At 45.1% G+C, this 21738-nt stretch overlaps 3 protein-coding genes and 2 long non-coding RNA genes across 5 annotated transcripts; 3 read left to right on the top strand and 2 right to left on the bottom strand.

Annotated features, from left to right (window-relative positions):
• Window positions 1-523: 523 nt before the first annotated feature.
• LOC103704101 (copper transporter 6-like) lies at window positions 524-1231 on the bottom strand. Its single transcript, XM_008787250.5, has one exon. It carries the CDS (start codon window positions 1229-1231, stop codon window positions 728-730), a length of 504 nt encoding a protein of 167 aa, XP_008785472.2. The 3' UTR covers window positions 524-727.
• Window positions 1232-2581: 1350 nt separating this feature from the next.
• On the top strand, window positions 2582-4651 carry LOC103704102 (UDP-glycosyltransferase 76B1-like). The gene is made up of 2 exons (XM_008787251.6): window positions 2582-3189; window positions 3639-4651. The coding sequence occupies exons 1-2, from the start codon at window positions 2721-2723 to the stop codon at window positions 4511-4513; spliced, it is 1344 nt and encodes a 447-aa protein (XP_008785473.2). The 5' UTR covers window positions 2582-2720; the 3' UTR covers window positions 4514-4651.
• Window positions 4652-7294: 2643 nt separating this feature from the next.
• LOC103704099 (7-deoxyloganetic acid glucosyltransferase-like) lies at window positions 7295-10061 on the bottom strand. The gene is made up of 2 exons (XM_008787249.6): window positions 8561-10061; window positions 7295-8489 (listed from the first exon to the last, which is right to left on the bottom strand). The coding sequence occupies exons 1-2, from the start codon at window positions 9075-9077 to the stop codon at window positions 7561-7563; spliced, it is 1446 nt and encodes a 481-aa protein (XP_008785471.3). The 5' UTR covers window positions 9078-10061; the 3' UTR covers window positions 7295-7560.
• Window positions 10062-11424: 1363 nt separating this feature from the next.
• On the top strand, window positions 11425-13316 carry LOC149753084 (uncharacterized). The gene is made up of 2 exons (XR_016396316.1): window positions 11425-12314; window positions 13139-13316. It is a non-coding gene; the product is annotated as an uncharacterized LOC149753084 (long non-coding RNA).
• A 2516-nt stretch (window positions 13317-15832) lies between these two features.
• LOC149753085 (uncharacterized) lies at window positions 15833-17701 on the top strand. The gene is made up of 2 exons (XR_016396317.1): window positions 15833-16722; window positions 17547-17701. It is a non-coding gene; the product is annotated as an uncharacterized LOC149753085 (long non-coding RNA).
• The last annotated feature ends 4037 nt before the right edge of the window (window positions 17702-21738 follow it).

Below are 21738 nucleotides of genomic sequence, written 5' to 3' on the forward strand. Positions count from 1 at the left end.
CCTCTCTCGGTTTTTTCTTTTTCATCTTTCCCTTTCCAAAGTTTAGACAGAGTCTTCCAAGCTGGTAAAATCTTTTGAGGGCTACAGCAGGGATTTGAGCTAAATCTCCTAAGGGTTATAGCAGAAATTTGAGTTGAAATCTCATGTTCACCAAGATTTAGAGAGATTAGGGATATGTACAGAGGAGGGCTATCCTTTACCTACGAGCGTCTTAAATGTCAAAAAAGTAGAAAATTCAGCCAGTACTAGATATTTCGTTAGGGCAATCCTTTACCTATGAGCGTCTTATATGACAAAGACGTAGAAAATTCAGTCAGGACTAGATATTTTGTTAGGGCAATACTTTACCTATGAGCGTCTTATATGACAAAGACGTAGAAAATTCAGTCAGGACTAGAAATTTTGTTACGGCTATCCTTTACTTACGAGCGTCTTATATGTCAAAGACGTAGAAAATTCAGTCAGGACTAGAAATTTTGTTACGGCTATCCTTTACTTACGGGCGTCTTATATGTCAAAGACGTAGAAAATTCAGTCGGTACTAGATAGTTTGTTTGAACATTAACGGTGGGTTCGGCCGAATAAGAAACCGAGAGCCCTCCGATATTACTGATAAGCAAGCATGCGGCCACGCGGCCAAATTCGATTCCATCTCCACTCACACACTGATACGAGGGAAACTACGGTGAAAGAAAGAAATCCGACCGACATGGTGTTCGGAGGTAAGCTATGAATACATGGATTTGGTCGGGTCCGCCGGTTCATTGGACGGATCCCCTTTGGAGAGGCCGGCGCCCGAGACCAGGAAACCCACGGCGTGGCCGGCGATGGCGACGATGAGGACGCCGACATTGAAGGACATGACGGCGAGCATGACGAGGTAAGCCAGCCCCAACCGGACGGCATGGAGGGTGGTCAGCAACACGGCAGTGGAGACCCGGCGATCACCGGGGGTGGCGGCTGGTCCTCGGGAGAGGCGTCGGGAGATGGAGGAGAGGTAGTCGACGAGGGCAGAGGCGACAAAGACGAAGAGGAGGGCGAGGAGGTACATGCCGACGCCCCGATCGCCGGGCCAGCCGGAGAAGAGGATCTCCACGCGCTTCCCCCAGAAAAAGGTCATGTGCATCGCCATGCCGCCGCCGCCGCCACTTGGCATGGGCATCCCACCTGGGTCTGATGGGGGCATCATGCCTCCCATGGCATCACCACCCATGCCCTCTCCTGCGCCCATTTCCGTCTCTCCCCCTTCACCGACCCAGCCGAGGGATAAACAAAATAAGAGCAAGATTTATAAGGAAGTTAGGTCGTGGCCCGTGGGAGTGGTGGGTATCAGAACAAAGATGCTGCCGTAAGAAGCGGGTCATAACTCATAAACAAACCCCAGGACACGTGTACGGTGGACAACACGATGCATTTCTCACCCCTGTTCTGATCTTGAAGAGTTTCCATGACTATTGGCCGGGTCCATCTGTAGACAGGCTGGCGACGTGCCTCCATTAGTTCGATGTGTACGTTCAGGCAGCTGAGGCTGGGAGCTGATGAAGACAAGACTGAAGAGCGTGTTGATTGGTGTGAGTCTTAATTTCGAGGAAATGTCGTAACCCTTTAAAACGCGGGCCATCCGGAAGAGACTACCAATGCCAGCAAGCCAATCAAAACAAGAAATAATTCCTCGACCTTATCGGGGGTCGACCTGCGTCGTATGGATGTAAATGCCGATGGCTGAGTCATGGCCTCATGGGAGACGAGGACTTTGTTTGGCCTTTTTCTGGATGGTCGCCTAATTGGGAAGGCTTTGTTTGGACTTTTTCTGGATGGTCGCCCTCCTTGGTTTTCTCACGGAGCAAGTGAAATCTGCGGCCATTCGTTTGCTTGCACGACAGCCAAAGCATCAAACTCTTTTTTTGGTTTTTGTTTTTATCAAGAATAATGTTATCAATTTTATTGCCGTATACTACGCTAGTTAATCATTAATTTACATATATAAGTATTATGTATATGTATATATATTTTTTTCAAATTTTCGTGAATAATGTTTGGATCCCAAAACATTAAAAGTTATTATGATCACTAACAAGTTAACCTTTTAAAGCAATTCGGCCCAACCGAATCTGTCTCTAAATTATTATTTCCCTCCCATTCTTGTGTAGTTCGAAAGCCAGACTTTGCTAAATCAAAAAGTTTGTCCTACTCCTAAACAATTTTATGGCATGTCTTTCTCTGCATCGCTATTTTTCTTGAATTCTGGATTCATCTCGGAATTAACGGATCGGATGAAATTTTAACTCCGAAAAAGGTTCGCTGGCTATAAGCAATTCCTAAAATTGGCAGCATCATGTGCGTGGGATTGCGCCGTGTATCAGACGCAGGGGTCCCAGGGAATGCATCCTGATCCATAGTTCGCGCCTATGATACGTTCGAAAAGGCCAGGCTTTATTAAAGAAAAGACTTTATTAAAGGCCGTGCGTGAGACGCAGTGGACCACGGTCTGCATCTAAAATGACGCAGCATGCTAATAGAGACTGGTACTTCATCGGCACCATTCTTCGTCGGCTCGGCAGGATTAGACTAGGGCACCGGCTACTGCACGCAGTCTTGTTTGGGCGCGGCCGCTCTCGTTTCTCTTCTTCCTCCACCCACTCGCTACTTGATAATTTCCCTAGCGATCCATATATATACCCAAGCGTGTTCCAGCGTGAGCTGGTGGTGAAAAGGAAAGCATGGCCCAGAAGAACGCTGATGGGCATGGAGTGGTGCTGTTCCCGGCTCCGTTCCAGGGCCACATCAACCCAATGTTTCACCTGGCCTCCCTCCTCCTTGCCAGGGGCTTCTCCATCACCATCCTCCACACCAACTTCAACTCTCCCGACCCCACCAACTATCCCAACTACCACTTCGTATCCGTCCCCGACGGACTCACCACCCCTATCGACGACGTCGTTGCGCTGGTCCTCTCTCTCAACGCCAACTGCGAGGCCCCGTTCCGCGATCAAATGTCTCGGATGCGCTCGGAACGCGGTGGAGAGCCGATCGCTTGCGTGGTTGTCGATTCCCTCTTGTACTCGGTGCAAGCTGCGGCCAACCAGCTTGGGCTGCCGACGCTAGTGCTGAGGACCGGCAGCGCAGCATCTTTCAACATGTTCGTAGCATTTCCCCTGCTGTGGAAAAGAGGGTACCTGCCAATTCAAGGTGCGTGTGCATGGCAGCATCAACTTTAGAGCCCCGCGTTCATCCATTCATCAATAAGATAGTAACCAGCGAGATCAGGATGGCTCCATTAATTCGAAAGTTAGTGGATGTGCAGCATCTAATAAGGTGTTTTATACCATTATAAGAATGATTTCAGATTGCGGATATCATCATACATACGTGAGAATAGAGTTACGTTATATAATGATACACCAATATATATACCTAGAGCACACCTACCAAAGCACCTCCAAGTTAATAGCTGCGACCACTGAAATATATATGGCTGTGCCCCCTGTTATATATGGTTTTAATTAGTTCGATCATATCATGTAAAGAGAGGTATGTTCGGCTTGCTTGCGCGTTTAGTGCACTCCTTGGATCATGCAATACACCAGTAAGGTATATATATATATATATATATATGTCGATCCATTTGTCCTTTTCAGATTCTCGGCTGGAAATCCCGGTGAAAGAACTTGCACCCCTTCGGGTGAGAGACTTGCTGCGCGTAGAGAAAAGCAGCCCACAAAAGTTGCGGGAATTGATAGACCAAGTCGTCAAGGAAGCAAGGACATCATCGGGGATCATATTTAACACCTTCGCCGCCATCGAAGGGAATGAGTTGGAAAAAGTCAGGGAAGAGCTGTCCGTGCCTGTTTTCCCCATAGGTCCTCTCCACAAGTTGTCCCCGAAATCTGAGAACAGCTTGATGGACCAAGACCATGGCTGCCTGGAGTGGCTGGACGAACAAGCCCCACGGTCCGTTCTGTACGTGAGCTTTGGAAGCTTAGCCTCCATGGACGGCAGGGAGTTTGCGGAGACGGCTTGGGGGTTGGCCAATTGCCGGCAGTCTTTCCTTTGGGTTGTTCGACCGGCTTCGGTTCGTGGTTCTGCGCAGGTCGAGCTGCCCGAGGGGTTCGAGGAGGAGACACGGGGCAGAGGCAAGATGGTCAAGTGGGCTCCACAGCAGCAGGTTCTGGCCCACCCTGCCGTGGGTGGCTTCTGGACGCACGGTGGCTGGAACTCCACCGTGGAGAGCATAAGCGAAGGGATCCCCATGCTCTGCAACCCCTACTTCGCGGACCAAATGGGAAACGCCAGGTTTGTGAGCGAGGTGTGGAAGGTTGGCATACGGCTGGAGAATGGGCTGGAGAGAGGGGAGATCGAGAGCGCGATCAGAAGACTGATGACCGGGAAAGAAGGGGACGAGATGAAACGAAGAGCGAGACATCTCCAAGAGAAAGCAGCTCGATGCATCAGAAACGAAGGATCATCTCATGCGGCTCTTGACAAGCTGGTGGATTACCTCTTGTCATTCTAAATTACAATGCGTCGTGTAATGCCATGCAGTTTGGCTTTGTGACGGGTTCTGAGATTGTCTTTATCGCTAAAACTGAAATGGATGCTCTCGGGAAAGTAGAATGAAATTATATATATATATATATAGCTTTTCCAATAATTGCCACCAGTATAGATGTTGATCTGACATGATGTCCTTTGAGTTGTCTCGTGTTACTTTCTCCCATAACTCAGTCTCGATAGGTTTAACCAATACGGGAAAAAAAATAATAATAATAGACCAATGCCAATGCTACTTGTAGAAATTATCGATAGTTATAAGCATAAAAAATAATACAACTTATTAAGTTAGATATACTTTTTAAAAAAATAATAATAACGGAAATTGAATAAACCTATATATATATATATATATATGTATGTATATCATAACATGTATGAGCTAGATAACATATACGACCAAACATGTATGATAATCCTGCATAACAAAAGCGGTATCACATATGAAATTGGCCAACACGTTCATAAATGCTCATTATAACTACAAACACATCGATATATAGATCATATGTAAAATTCAAAATTAAAAAAAAAAATCAAGCTAGGAGCTATTAGTGGCCGATGGCATCATCATTATCATTGTCATTAAGGTTTGTATGGTAGGTGATCCTTAACTATATTCGGTGTACTTTGAGATTTGCACGGTGGGTGATTTTTAACTATGAGTTGTATACTAAGGATGCGTTAAGATCTATGCAATAATGCAAGTGAATGAATGATGTTCAGAATGGTTTGAGATCTATACGGTGGATGATCCTTTACTATAGACCATATATTAAGATTGCTTTTAGATCTGTGCCAGCAGATGAATGGTGTTCGAAGTGCTTTAAAATACATGCAACGTGTGACCATTAACTATGAGCCATTTACTAAAAGCGTTTTGAGATTTGTGTAGATAAATGAACAAAGAGATTTAGTGTACTTCAAGATTTGCACGATGAGTGCTTTGAGAAATATGCGATGTACTTAAGGGTGTTTTGATATGTAGGTAGATAATTGAAGAGGTTTGGAGTGCTTTGAAATCTACATCGTACGTGATTCTTAACTATGGGCCATATACTAATAATGCTTTGAGATTTGTAAAGGCGAATGAATAAAGTGGTTCGGAGTGCTCTAAGATCTATAAGAAGGATGATCCTTAACTAAGATCTATGCACGTAGAAATTGATGGAGTTCTGATTGCTTTGCGATCTATGGAGTGAGCAACTTTTAATTATGAGTCATATACTAAGAATTTTTTGAGATTTGTGCCAAGATTTCTCTCCATAAGTAAGCAATATGAAAGATATTTTGGTCATAATACAACTTTACGCTGCCATATGATGGACAATAGATCAGTTTGAAAATATGAAGATCTTATTTGAAATATTTCAAAATCAAAAGGATACTTTTAGAATAAGTTTTAAGTTGAGAAAGTATTCTATAACTTTCATCTGACCTCTGCCTCCTTCTCTCTTGGGCTTCTGGCTCTTCTTTTTTTTTTTCATAATATGACTGGCGTATCACTACTGCAGATCTTACTGTTTCTATGCGGCATGAGCCGGCAGATATTAAAATATAGAAACGCCAGCCGTCCGGTTATTAGAATATAGAAACGCTAGCCGTCCAGTTTCCCCGCCCTCGTCTCCGAGCACCGATCTTTGTGTTGGTTTTGTGCAAACATTATCTGCGAGGACAACCAGTTGTTGTACGAAGGCAGGACTTAAAAAAAGAAAAAAATCTGAAAAATCGTTGCACGGGTTGCTAAAGACAAGAAATCGAGGACGATGGGATGGGGCATCAACTGAACCGTCCAACGTAGTATCCCAGCTTGGACACGAACAACTTGGGAAAAGCTGGCCGTCTGAAAACTGTGCAGCTTCTGGTCCAAAGGATTAATTATAATTTGTTTGGATAGTAGGCTGAAAGTTGATGGGATAGGTTGGAAAAGCACCAGCCAGCAAAATTATAAAATTATACTGTATAAATATTCAACAATACCTTCAGAGTGGATCGGGCTGAATTCCATAAGAAAAATTTCACGCCGGCCCTCTCTAAAAAGCAGCATTTATGGATAGGCTTGTGTTATGAGTGGAACATATAAAAACAAAACATGCTCGATCAGAAGAGTCATGCATAGCAATTGATAAGGATCATAAGGTTTGCATGACGTGGTTCGCACAAAAATCACTTGTTTATTAATGTGGTGGGAGTTGGTTCATTTTTGTTGACTGCATCCTGGCCGCCATTAATATGGAACAATGTAAGACGACCAATTGAGGGAATAAAGATTCTAAAATTTCCTGATGAATTAATGTTAAAGAAGTGACAAAGGGGATGAAGTCCGTGCAAGATTGAAATCATGTTGATAGCATGGATTGGATGCGATTCTCAAGAAAAAAAAATGCATCTAACTACAAGATTAATTTGAGCAAGCGGGTAATTTGCAGAAGAGACATGGGGCAGCAAAGGAGCCGAGAAAGCTACTGTTAGGGAAAAAGAATCGTCAGGAGAATATTTTAAATATGCTGGTGAGAGGTGTTGTTGATGGCAAGGACGGGATTGATCATGCGTGGAAGAGTAGGAGCTGGTTGTCAATGATGATAGCACAAGCGAATCTGGACATAAGATGCGCAAGGGTGCAAGAAAATTTTCAAATCGAAGTATGATGTTTGATTGCAGTGGTTCCTCAGGTACTCTAAGTAATCTAACTTTAACAAAATAGTCTTTTTCCTTTTCTTTTCTTTAATGAGAAGTAATGAAGTAAGTAAGATGATTCCCCGCCGCTTTATAAGTGAAAAGAGTTTTACAAGCACATAGAGTTCGTCGGAGAGAATACAAAGTGCTCCAGTGATGAACCCTTTCTCAACAAAGGAGACACAGAGTTCCGAATTAATGGATGGCTTTCGCATGCTTTCCCGTGGCAAAGGTTTCTCCATAACTGGGAGGTCCGGAGAATTTCGTGGAGGACGAACACTAACTAGTAACTACATGCAGAGCGGTCCGAATTTCCAACTAATGCCATTTTTTTCAGCAGGCCGGAGCGTGGGAGTCTAAGGACATGATAAGCCGGATCAAACTTTGGAATTCATTGAACGAGGTCCCCCCTTCAGCAACGCTCTTCTTTGCCATCTCCGCCATCTCCCTGGCATTTCTCCTGAGCTCCTCTGACCTCTCTCCTTCCATCACCTCCCTCACCATCTTCTCCACGATGCTTCTCCCACACAAGTCCTTCATGTCCAACCCGATTCCCCACACCGCACTCACAAACCTGCTGTTGATCTGCTGGTCGGCGAAGAACGGCCAGCAGAGCATCGGCTTGCCCGCCGCGATGCTCTCCAATGTCGAGTTCCAGCCGCTGTGGGTCAGGAAGCACCCCACCGCCGGGTGGGACAGCACCTCCTCCTGCGGGGCCCATCCCACCATGCAGCCCCTCTCCCTCGTCCCCTCCTCCACCTCCGCCGGCAACACCTCCGTCCCTCCCCCTCTCCTGTTGATCAAATCCGACCGCACCACCCACAGGAACCTCTGGCCGCTGTCGACCAGCCCGTGCCAGAACTCCATGAACTCCTCCCTCGTCACCACCGCCAAGCTCCCGAAGCTCACATAAACAACCGACCGGTCTGGCTGCGAGTCAAGCCAGGTCATGCAGTCCCGATCCTCTTGCCACAGGCTGCCAGAATCTGATGATGTTCTGGCCAGCGCGTTGAGGGGTCCAACAGCGTAGGTGACAGGGCTATTGTTACGGATGTGAGACAGCGCCGAGCCCTCCAGAGACTCGAAGGTGTTGAGTATAAGCGCTCTCGCTCGATTCGCGCTAGCGGTCACAGAAGACACCACCTGGAGCTCCCGGTCCGTATGGTCTCTGGCCTGCCTGCAAAAGCTCGGAAGATCTCGCCGCCGCAAGAAGCTCTCCATCCCCGGCACTCCTCGCACCGGCTCGTCCAGATCCGCACCCTCTGTTCCAATGCACCGATCAATACTTTCTTTTTGTATTCCTTTTTTTTACTGGAATTGGTTCAATTTGTACCTGGAAAGGGGATCTCCCCGTTCTCTAGTAGCTTGGGAACGCAGAGAAAGGCCCAGACGCAGCAGGCGCTGATGGTACGGAAAATGATGGCAGGGATTCCCACCTCTTCCGAAACGTCGATAGCGAACGGCATGAGACCGTCCGCTATCACGCACGTCACCGGCGGCCATCCGCCGGAATCCTTGTCTCGGTAGGCGATCAAGAGGTCGCGGAAGGAGGCGGCGGCCCGGGTCCGCATCGACTCCTCCAGATCGAAGAAATTGAAGACCGACCGGGTTTCTTCCTCGGAGAGGCCGTCGGGGATGGACGCGAAGCGGAACTTTGGGCGTTGCGCGAGCCGGGTGTGGGCGCCGGAGAAGCGGCTGAGGTGGCGGTGATTGTGGTGGGTGTTGAGGAAGGTGACGAGGAGGCCGGCGCCGGAGAGGAGGTCGGCCAGCTTCAGCATGCAGTTCACCATGCCCTGCCCCGGGAAGGGAAAGACCAGCACGTGCACCTCTTTCCGACGGCCTCCGTCCATCTTCTAAACAAAGGATAGTAATTCTTCACCGGCACTCCTCGGAGACACGTGCTCTAGATCGGCTTGACCGTCGGAGAACCAACCAAAGGGATAAGCGTACTGGTGGGGGAGCCAATGGGGACGGTCCAAAGAAAAGCAAAGGAAAGAGTAGTCCCCTCTGTTACTGTGATTTAATTTTGGCGGCATCCTGCACCGAAAGGTTGTAGGCTTGTCGAAACTCTGCGAAAAACGGAAAGGGAAATTACTTTTACAGGATACGAACGTGACTTATTTAAAGTTACATCCTCCATAGAGTATGAATTAATTAGGGAAAATCTCCGAGTGGAGCATTCCTTTTCCTTTGTCATTATAGGGCAAAATTTTTCCAGCTATCAAGCCTATCTGATTATCCTTATGATTCAGAGGATATCAAACTTAATGTGGACCATTTTAGCGACTGCGACCGGGGCTAGACAGGATTCAAATGCTAAGAAGGCCTCCTTAGCCTCAGAAAGATGGCTTTTAAATATCCTCGCACAAGTCTAAGCAGCCAAGGCTTGGGCTTCTATTGGCTCGATCTTTTCCTCAGCCTTCCTCACTCTCTCCTCAGCTAGCCGAGCTCGCTCTTCTACCTGTTTGAGATACCAACCACTTTGAAATATAAGACTTAGAAGTAGGAGAAGCAAAAGAACTTGGGGTAGAGGATGAGCTTGGGCCGGCCTGAGCTGAAGTAGTTGCCTTAGATGAGGATGGACAAGAGGTCGGAGTAGCGGATGACGGCTGAGCAAGGATGACCCTTTCTAGAGGAGCTGACCTAATAGGCCATACGATCTCGACTTTGGGATCAAGCTCCACACTTTTTTGTTCGAGGTTTCAGCACCTTGGAAGCAAAGATCTTAGAAACATAGGCCTCAACTATAGCTTCAGGTGGAGCCGAGATGGATCCTCCCTTTGTCTTCTTCTTCTTTTAAGGGACTTCACCCCTAGATGCCGCAGCCACTCTCTCATATATAGCTTTTTGGATCATTGTCGTCACCACATTAATAGGACCTAGAGACATTTTCGAAATAATAACGTCTCGGGACAACCCCGATATGATAGTGCAACAAGAAGATCAATCGACACATTAAAAGTTCCTTCTAGATATCTTGTCCTCAACCAAGATGATCATACAACTTCTATCACTCCGAACTAAGATTCAGTTTGGCCTCAGAAGTGGGGGGCAAATGATAGGAGAAATATTGGATATCTTGACTTCAGCTTAGACTGACCTCTTTGATCTTGGTATTAACCGAGGTGAATGACCTCAGTGAAAACTGAGGTGCCACTCAGCTCCAACAAGACAAGAATGATACGGGGATATCATAGATTTACGGCACTAGATCTCTGTTTCAGTGTGGTCAGGAGATGGGGGAAATGCTCTTAAATCTTTCTCGAGCATGGGAACAGGCTGATCCTTCAAGCCTTCAAATAGCATCGCAAGCCAGCTCCCGCCTTTAGAGAGTTCTTTGACCGACAATGTCAAAGCAGGCAAGGATGAAATAGCTATTAACCTTAATCAATAATTGCAATACGAACTTGCTCTATTTTCCATCTCCTCCTTTTCATGGTGCAGCAAAGCGAGGGTAAGACAGCGACTTCACACCCTAAAATTTCTTGCGTCCTTTTCATGTGAGACTTTAATTTATGCATTTAAGTTGGGCCAAATCACATTCTTTTTGGTGGAATACTCATCTTGCTTATTGAATAGGCCCTGCCGGGGCCCGTCATACTATAGTAAGTTTTGCACTTCCCCATCTATATTTTTATCATTTGATGATGTTTTCAAAGTTAATATCTTTAATTCTTCTGGCTATAGTAACTTTGTGCATATCTTCACTTAATATGTGTAATACCCATGAAAAAAAAAAGAAAAAAAAAAAAAAAGAAAGAGAGACGGGCCGGCCCGAAAAGACCGGGCCCATCTCCCTTTTAAGATCGTGCCCTAGGCACGATCGTGGAAGAGGGGGAGGGTGCAAGGGAGCGGCGGCGGCGTTAGGGGGGGTTTGATCACCGGAAGAGACGAGCGCCGGAGCCGTGAACTGGCCGGCCATGGAGGAAGCCGGAAAGCCTCTCCTCCCTTCCCCACAAACCGGGAGAAAAAGCTTTGGACCTGTGCTTGTGCTAACGGATTCCTCCACCCATCTCTCGCCGGAAAGGTCGCCGGAGCACCCCGTCGGGCTGAGGTAAGCATAGCTCGTCCTTTGTACTTCCTTTGCTAGGGGTAGGGCTATGTTGGATGGGGGTTTTGATCGGTGAATGGTCGGAGAAGAGTCCGAAACAGGGTACCCCTGTTTCGGCCTCTCTCTTGTGGATCTTGCTGCCGCCGGCCGCCGAGATGGCCGGGATTCATGGCGGTTGGAATTGGTCGGGTCTGTGAGGGGGTCAGAGAGGGTTTTCTAGGCTATGTATGTGATGAGGGAGGGTGGATCCGAGGTCTTCTTCCTCGGGATCCCATCCTCTCCTCCTCTTCCCCTCGTCGGTTGGCCACCGGCGGCGGCGACGGCGGCTGGGTGTCGTCGGTTGGGGGCCGAGCCACCATCACGGTGGCCTTTCCGTGGAAGAAATGGAGGAAGGGGGAGGGGTCTGTGTCGGCTGGAAAGAAGAAGAAGGAGAAGAAGAAGAAGAAGAAAAAGAAGGAGGGAAAATAAGAATATAATAATAATAATAATAAGAGGAGAAGGAAAAGAAGAAGAAGAAGAGGAAGAGACTTCTTCTTCTCTCTTTCTCTTGGCCGGCCACCATCGCCGGTGACTGCAGCAGGGGCGGCCGGCGATGGTTCGGCCAATGGTGGCCGAGGGTGGGGAAGGTGAGGGCACAGCCACCCCGGCTGTTGCCCTTGGACCAAAGAGGTGGAGGAAGAACCCTTCTCTATCATCCACCCTTCTTTTGGTCTTTTCATCGGGACCGGCCATCGTCGCCGGCGTGGCAGCGGCCACGGCTGGCGACGACATGGGCCGGTGGTACAAGGGTGGGAGTCGGGCCACCCCGACTGCCCTAGACTTGGAGAGATTGAGATGTTTGGGGATCTGGTTATGGACCCCATAGTAAATATCAATTATGGTTTGGAATATTTAAATATTAAATGATTTAGTTTGTGATTTGTAATTGATGTTGTAGAGGAAGAGTCGGCAGAGCCAGGAGGTTTTGATCAGGGGACTCAGCACCCCAGCGCGTAGGTTGTGATTCGGACTGTGTTTGAGTCAGTCTACAATTTCGGTAAGAATCCCTACATCTGAGCACTTCTATACATATATTGATTTATCGTTGGATTTATTTACGGTTTTGATGTTATTGCTTGTGAGTTGATATGATACATATGAGACGAATTTTTATCAACATATTTTCATTATTATGTTGTTATTGTTTATGAGTTGATGCGGCACCTATGAGGCGTGCATATTGTTTATAATGAAAATATTGAGATAAATTCATTTGGGAAGAAATAACATATTTTTTGAAAATTTATGAAAATATGTGATGTGATGGGAATGTGATTGAACATGTAAAACTAGACATGTAATATGGGTTGGACTAACCTTGTCATGAGATAGCCTCTACGAGCTTATGCGTAGGATAGCGGCCACGAGCTGATGCGTGGGATAGCCTCCACGGGCTTACGCGTGGGATAGCCTCGACGAGCTTATGCGTCGGATAGCCTCCACGGGCTTACGCGTGGGATAGCCTCTACGAGCTTATGCGTAGGATAGCCTCCACGGGCTTACGCGTGGGATAGCTGCCACGAGCTTATGCGTGGGATTTGTGCAGTCTTGGACTGGGACATGATCTTGGTTAGTCCAACGCCAGAAATGAAAAGTTTGAAAACTTTGGAATTTGAGTAATACGGGAATGGATCACATAATGTGAAAAAGGATTTGTGTATATGTACTGATTACATATATTTGTTGTTTGTTGAGCTTTTGAAATGATGAAATGATATATATATTTTGATACTTGATTATTTTATGATTTTATTGTGTGTGGCTGTTGGGATTCTTACTGGGCTGGAAAAGCTCATACTACACTTCCATTTTTTTTTTCAGAGGCACTGGATTCGTAGAATCTGTCGGATGGGACAAGAAGTGAGCTCGATCTGGAGTCAGACTGCTAGATAGTTAGAAGTCAATTTATCTTTTATTTATGGACATTTGAAATTATGTAATAAATCAGTACATTGTAGCTGGATTTGATTGAATTACATCAATCTTTGATTTTGGCATTTATGAAATTATTGGAATTGTTGTTTATCTTAGGCCTTGCATGATCTTTAGGGCCTTGCTCTAGGGCTCATGCGGCCGGTCGCGTGCCGGACCCGGGTGACGGGTTCGGGGGCGTGACAGAGTGGTATCAGAGCTTAAGGTTAAGGTATCCTAGGGTTTATGTTCAGGCGAGTATCAGTGGAGAATTATGATAGAAAAACTATCAGAGATTTGGGTTATAATCACTTGAGATTGTAACAAGAATGATATTATAATCTAAGGTTTAAGACCACTAGGGACTGTGGCCTTAGTGGCACTAAATTTTGAGGTTTAAGATTATTGGAAAATGTGACCAGTTGGAATCTGAGCATATGTTTAAGATCACTAGGGATCGTGACAGAAATATATCATAGCTTAAGGTTATGATCACTTTGGACATGACAATTAGATTCAGTGCTTAAGGTGTAAGATCACTGGGCATTGTGATAAAATGTATGCATCGGTTTGGTTTTCGATGCATACGGAAGGAAAGTATAAATTGTCTTTGATCATGATAAGAGAGGTTTGACCTAAGATAAGTGTAGGTCAACAATGGCATATCGGTTATACGATGTTTAGATATTATTTAAATGATTTGAAAGTTCAAATTTGATGTGGGTTTTGATATGATCATTTTGCTGCTAATTATTAGAGTGGGATTTGTACGTTGATTTAGTATTGGAGTAAGCTAAGGAGATTTCATAATATTGAAAGGAACGTTCTTCGAAGTTGAAAATGTAGGTGGATTATATCTGGTATTGGCATATTGGATATTGCAAATAGGTCTATTTCCTATGGATGTATTTGATTATTTTGAGGCCATAGAGTATGCATATTGATGGGAGAATTCTAATTATTTGAATTCTCATGTTTGGATTGGGCTACTGGATTTTACTTATAATTGTAGAAGACTATTTGATGTGTTAATTTAAAACTCAAGCCTAGGTTTAAGATTTGAGCAGGGATCTTTTGTCATTATTGATGAAGCCACTAATAAATGTCATATTGAGTAGAGACTTCGGTCATGAGATACTTACATGAATTATCATATATAGCATTACTGATGGATGTTAAGAATTTTGGTGAAGGAAGATCAGGAGATCGATCGAGTTAAATTCTAATCATAGTGTATTGGTTCAATGACTTCTAACCTATTGAATTTGAAGTAAATTCTGTTGGAAGAAAAATCAATGTAGCTTTTCTAATTACATTGCAAAGGGAATACAAGAATTACCCCTTTAAATTAAACCTAGATATTTTGGATGCTAAGAAGGTTGTGGAGATCACATAGTGACCTTAAACTTGACTAAAGGATTGGGGGTTAGTTATGGTATGTACACTCTATATAAATTGAGGACAAAAAGATCTAGAGGTTTTGCTCTAGTTCTACTTGGAAATTTGAAATTTGGAGTTTCTTAATCTCAATGCAAAGTGATACTTTAGTCAGAAATCATTTTGTGACTTTAAAGAATTAAATGAATTAAATCAGAGTGTGCAGCGGAAGTGTGGTGGTTTGACTTATTTTGAAACTGGTTAAGATCATTAATATTTGATCTAAAAGGCATTATGATGAAATACTTGAGTTAGTTTTAGGAGAATGTTGTTGATTCTATGGATCTCTTATTTGTTGGAATGATGTGGGAGAAAAAAAAAGAAAAATGATTATAGAATATTAAGAGCATTTGATACTAAAGATTTCTCCTATTTCTGTCAAGCCAATTATGATCTCTGTGTAGAATCAAGAGAAATTAATTTCTTGGGATATAATTATGGCATTTTAATCTAAGGTTGGAAGTTTGGAATTCTTTTGAAGGAGATCAAAAGAACTTACTATGTGTGGTAAATAAAAAGGATCAAGTTTTGAGATGCTGTGATTTTTGTATGTCAAAATCTTAAGAGTGGTACTCCAAGAGGGAGACTATTTAAGATCTCAGTGATGATATGATGCATGCATATTTTTAAAGTTTGAGGCTTCAAGTAAGTTAATTTCGAGGACGAAATTTTTTTTAAGGGGGAGAGTATGTAATACCCATGAAAAAAAAAAGAAAAAAAAAAAAGAAAGAGAGACGGGCCGGCCCGAAAAGACCGGGCCCATCTCCCTTTTAAGATCGTGCCCTAGGCACGATCGTGGAAGAGGGGGAGGGTGCAAGGGAGCGGCGGCGGCGTTAGGGGGGGTTTGATCACCGGAAGAGACGAGCGCCGGAGCCGTGAACTGGCCGGCCATGGAGGAAGCCGGAAAGCCTCTCCTCCCTTCCCCACAAACCGGGAGAAAAAGCTTTGGACCTGTGCTTGTGCTAACGGATTCCTCCACCCATCTCTCGCCGGAAAGGTCGCCGGAGCACCCCGTCGGGCTGAGGTAAGCATAGCTCGTCCTTTGTACTTCCTTTGCTAGGGGTAGGGCTATGTTGGATGGGGGTTTTGATCGGTGAATGGTCGGAGAAGAGTCCGAAACAGGGTACCCCTGTTTCGGCCTCTCTCTTGTGGATCTTGCTGCCGCCGGCCGCCGAGATGGCCGGGATTCATGGCGGTTGGAATTGGTCGGGTCTGTGAGGGGGTCAGAGAGGGTTTTCTAGGCTATGTATGTGATGAGGGAGGGTGGATCCGAGGTCTTCTTCCTCGGGATCCCATCCTCTCCTCCTCTTCCCCTCGTCGGTTGGCCACCGGCGGCGGCGACGGCGGCTGGGTGTCGTCGGTTGGGGGCCGAGCCACCATCACGGTGGCCTTTCCGTGGAAGAAATGGAGGAAGGGGGAGGGGTCTGTGTCGGCTGGAAAGAAGAAGAAGGAGAAGAAGAAGAAGAAGAAAAAGAAGGAGGGAAAATAAGAATATAATAATAATAATAATAAGAGGAGAAGGAAAAGAAGAAGAAGAAGAGGAAGAGACTTCTTCTTCTCTCTTTCTCTTGGCCGGCCACCATCGCCGGTGACTGCAGCAGGGGCGGCCGGCGATGGTTCGGCCAATGGTGGCCGAGGGTGGGGAAGGTGAGGGCACAGCCACCCCGGCTGTTGCCCTTGGACCAAAGAGGTGGAGGAAGAACCCTTCTCTATCATCCACCCTTCTTTTGGTCTTTTCATCGGGACCGGCCATCGTCGCCGGCGTGGCAGCGGCCACGGCTGGCGACGACATGGGCCGGTGGTACAAGGGTGGGAGTCGGGCCACCCCGACTGCCCTAGACTTGGAGAGATTGAGATGTTTGGGGATCTGGTTATGGACCCCATAGTAAATATCAATTATGGTTTGGAATATTTAAATATTAAATGATTTAGTTTGTGATTTGTAATTGATGTTGTAGAGGAAGAGTCGGCAGAGCCAGGAGGTTTTGATCAGGGGACTCAGCACCCCAGCGCGTAGGTTGTGATTCGGACTGTGTTTGAGTCAGTCTACAATTTCGGTAAGAATCCCTACATCTGAGCACTTCTATACATATATTGATTTATCGTTGGATTTATTTACGGTTTTGATGTTATTGCTTGTGAGTTGATATGATACATATGAGACGAATTTTTATCAACATATTTTCATTATTATGTTGTTATTGTTTATGAGTTGATGCGGCACCTATGAGGCGTGCATGTTGTTTATAATGAAAATATTGAGATAAATTCATTTGGGAAGAAATAACATATTTTTTGAAAATTTATGAAAATATGTGATGTGATGGGAATGTGATTGAACATGTAAAACTAGACATGTAATATGGGTTGGACTAACCTTGTCATGAGATAGCCTCTACGAGCTTATGCGTAGGATAGCGGCCACGAGCTGATGCGTGGGATAGCCTCCACGGGCTTACGCGTGGGATAGCCTCGACGAGCTTATGCGTCGGATAGCCTCCACGGGCTTACGCGTGGGATAGCCTCTACGAGCTTATGCGTAGGATAGCCTCCACGGGCTTACGCGTGGGATAGCCGCCACGAGCTTATGCGTGGGATTTGTGCAGTCTTGGACTGGGACATGATCTTGGTTAGTCCAACGCCAGAAATGAAAAGTTTGAAAACTTTGGAATTTGAGTAATACGGGAATGGATCACATAATGTGAAAAAGGATTTGTGTATATGTACTGATTACATATATTTGTTGTTTGTTGAGCTTTTGAAATGATGAAATGATATATATATTTTGATACTTGATTATTTTATGATTTTATTGTGTGTGGCTGTTGGGATTCTTACTGGGCTGGAAAAGCTCATACTACACTTCCATTTTTTTTTTCAGAGGCACTGGATTCGTAGAATCTGTCGGATGGGACAAGAAGTGAGCTCGATCTGGAGTCAGACTGCTAGATAGTTAGAAGTCAATTTATCTTTTATTTATGGACATTTGAAATTATGTAATAAATCAGTACATTGTAGCTGGATTTGATTGAATTACATCAATTTTTGATTTTGGCATTTATGAAATTATTGGAATTGTTGTTTATCTTAGGCCTTGCATGATCTTTAGGGCCTTGCTCTAGGGCTCATGCAGCCGGTCGCGTGCCGGACCCGGGTGACGGGTTCGGGGGCGTGACAATATGTTGATCTGGATATGTAGTTCTCAAGCCATTTTCAAGGATTCATTTAGGAGGGAACAATATTCTTCTAAGTATATCGTTTCCTTAAACTTCTTCCAGAAACTTTTGTAACTGTTAATTTAATACCTTTTGGTGTTTTGTTTAAATTTATTGAATATTCCTTAAGCTGGACACTAAATTTGGATAGAACTCACCAATACTAGCATTTGATTCATCTAAGTTTGCTTCCTTTTGTTCTCTCTATTATAATTAATGCTTGCTCTTTACAAATTATGCGAGTGCATTTTCTTGCTCTAGTGATAGCTAGTAGCACGGAATTAGTTTTTTGCAACTTAAAGAGGGAAAATCGGAGAGGCTATGGTTAGTATTTGCGTCTATTGGCTGTCATGCTGCTATATGATATGCATCTAATATTTTACTGACAGAGAATTTGGTTATGTTGTCCTCATTCACTAGAGATTAATTGACCCTTTCCTTTTTTTTGCATGGGGTTTGCAATTACTTTTTACTCCAAGCTTCTTACGATACAATTTTTTGTTAAACATATTTTATTCATCAGATTTTAAATTCCGACTACCATTCTTATCATCAATTTGGATTATTGTAGGCTATTTATTATTATTTTTTTTTGTCACATAGTGTTGAAAATAGTATTTTAATAAAAATAGTATTTTAATAAATTTTGAGTATAAAAATTTAATTAGTAATTTTGCATCTCAAACAGCTAGACAAATTATTTTTAAAGAAAATTTTAAAATATTTTATACTCATTAAAATTTTTTCATCATTTTTTTTATAAAAAACTTTTCTCAGTGAGTTTGGCTTTCAAATACATTGGGCGGTCTCTAAGGACCTCGAACCATGCCGAGGTCATAAACTTCAGTCTATCCAAGATCAGATTGAAAATATTCTATCATATGAGTGACCTTATCCTCCTAAGCGGCAAAGACCATAAATGAGCTGCCATTAGTGTGCTGCCTTGATTCCATCACACACGCAGATGAAAGTGACACCGGCAGACATGACGAACTTTTTTTTTTTTTTTCTTTTTTTTTTTTTTTTTTTTTTTTTTTTTTTTTTTTTTGAAGCGGGTACTTCATACAGTACGGGATGACGAACTATTTTCAGTCCCGCCGGTTAAGCCGGTTGAAGAGGATATGTGCCCAGCGATTGCATGCCGAACCAAACTTTTTTTTTGGGGGGCTGGAAGGGTCCTGCCGAACCCAACTCATAATGGAAAAGTTGGTTACCACGAGCAGCCTTTCGTGTGATGGAGATTAGATTACATTGCATGCAGCCACACCGCGCAATGCGTAGGCCGGGGCGTCAGTGCACGCACCAAGAAAAATGAAGCTGCTTTTTTTAAAAAAAAAAAAAAAATGAAGCTGCTAGGCCTCACGTTATTGGTCTACGGATTCCTGCGTCAAATTAGGCGGCTCGATGTCTGTTGACTGTTACGTCGGCATATATATATGCTTTGCGAAGCAGGATGACTTGGGGAGGCGTACCTGACCATGCCCCAAGGGGGGGCCTTTGAAAATTGAAATAGATAACGATGAGGAAGGGCAAACCATTCGCAATAAAATGAATGGAAAAAAAAATTCACATAATTTGTTAATACTGGGGTAAGCCCTGTATAGTTTTCAGTGAGGCAGGGTCCGGCCTGAAAAGTGACGGGGCGCATGAAATTAACTACTCAATTTAATACAGTGGCCCGGAAACGCCCGTTGGAAACGATGGGCGAGAATGCCTGTGCGCCCGTAATTGGACCAAGTCAGTTGGACCGAACCTACAAAATTCAAGTTTATTTATAATGCTATTTTTGGCCGCTAGCATTTTGAAGAGAAGTTCCTTTTTCTTCGCCACATCTTTGTCAAGATAGATCTCAAAAGATCATAAACTAAATTCGCCATTCTTAAAATCTCACATGAATACATGATAGTTCAGCACATCTACTAGACAACGACACATGTCCAGCAAAATCAACGGCCAATCAAATCTCCAAACAATCAATGTGATCGGTTGCAACTTGGTGTAATCTCAATATATATGAAAAGAAATATTATGACAGACCAACAAATAAGAAAAGCATCTGATTATGGTACACTAGAAAAGCAATATTCTAATTGCCTCGATTAGCGATATGAAAAGAGTTCAACTGCATATACGTGAATCACGCAATTCTAATCGCCCATATTCATATTCCATCCTCTATAAATTTCAAACATGGAGACTTTAGGTATGAAGAAAAATCCGAATACTATACTTTTATACTTATATTTTTTTTCTCTCGAAACTCTACTTGATTTAAGCTGATAAATATTATATGTATGTCCTATTAACCAACAATTTGAGAGGACAAGATGCAAACGCATTAGCATGGAAGTGTTTTGGTTTAGATGTGCAAAATAAATGGGGGTAAATAACCTACTTTTATATTCGGTAACAGGGACCTGAGACCAACAGTAGCCCTACATGCATCTTTTGTTGAGTGTCTGGAGTCTCCATGCACCACACCCTCAGGGCCGGCTCGGGCCTTAGGCGACTGAGGAGGTCGCCTAAGGCCCCCGACCCATGGAAGGCCCCCGACCCATGGAACCACAGCATAGTTTTTTTTTTTTTTTTTTAAGCCGGGATGGAAGTCTGGAACTCCTTAGAGTCCTTGACACCCACCCATGACCCAGCGGACCGTAGCCTTCTGCGGCTCTGCCTTTCCCTTTTCCATCCGTCTCCGGTCTCCGATGGGCGATGGCTAGAGCCTAGAGTGACACTGTGACAGTCATAGCTGGGCGCTGGGCAGTGGGCGAGGCGACGGCTACCAGAGCACCAGTACCGGGCTGCAATGGGTTATGGGTATTTCCTCCCTCCTTCGGACCTTCTCTCCCCCCTTCTCAGTTCTCCCAAATCCCAATCCCCCGTTCTCCAGTTTTCGGCAGACTCGCACCGTCGCACGCTCGCAGTCGCAGCACCGCTCCATCTGTCCTCGTCGACTCCGACGACTCGTCGTCCTCGGCTCCTCCGAGGCTCCGACCTCCGGCCTCCGGGCTCCGGGCCTCCGGCCTCCTCGCCTCCTCGCTAGTCGGCTCCGCTCTAAAGTCCACCGTCCTCGGTGGCTCGGTGGCTCGGTCCTCCTCCTCCCGTCCTCCGGCTCCAAGAAGGCAGAACCCGCCGGCCGGATCTCCTCTCCAGACTCCAGCTCTTGGACCGCCGGCTGGATCTCCTCTCCTGGCCGACGCCCGACGTCGCCGTCCTCGGCTCCTCACTCCTCAGTCCTCCAACCTTCGGGCTTCAGCCGACGGAAGACCCGGCGAGTGGCTAGCCGCCGGCCGGATCTCCTCTGAGAGGAGACTGAGGAGTCCTCTCCAGACTCCAGCTCTCCTCGCCGTCCTCGGATCCTCCGATCTCCGGGCTCCGCCGCTCCGGCCTCCTCCGCTCCTCGGCACTTGGCAGTCGGCAGCTCGGCTCACTCCAAGCCCACCGTCCACTGTGAGTTTGTGTCTCTGTGAGTCTGTCTCTGTGACACACTGACACTGCGTCACTGCGGACGCCGTCACTGCCTAGCCCACCGTCTTCTGTCAGTCCGTTGGACCGTGAGCATCCAATTTCCCACTGAAATTACTGAATCACTGTCATTGATCCCAATTCCCGGTGAGAATCTAATCCACCGTCCTCCTCTGTTAGCTCCTAAGCTAGTTTACTTTACTAATTAATCTTTTGATCCAATTAATTTTTATTTAGTTAAGTTAAATTGATTTTTTTTGGATCCAAATATAGGTTGGTTGTGACTTCGGCGGTTCGGCCTCTTCTCGCCGTCGAGTTCGGCACTATTCGGCTTCTTCTCGACACAATTAAGTTTGGCACTACTTGTCGGACCCGAGTTTGTTTTTCTTGACA

This window comes from Phoenix dactylifera, chromosome 8 (genome assembly GCF_051530095.1).
Source record: "Phoenix dactylifera cultivar Ajwa chromosome 8, Ajwa_hap1_PhDact_Kaust_v1.1, whole genome shotgun sequence".
In the NCBI taxonomy this organism is placed as follows: Eukaryota; Viridiplantae; Streptophyta; class Magnoliopsida; order Arecales; family Arecaceae; genus Phoenix; species Phoenix dactylifera.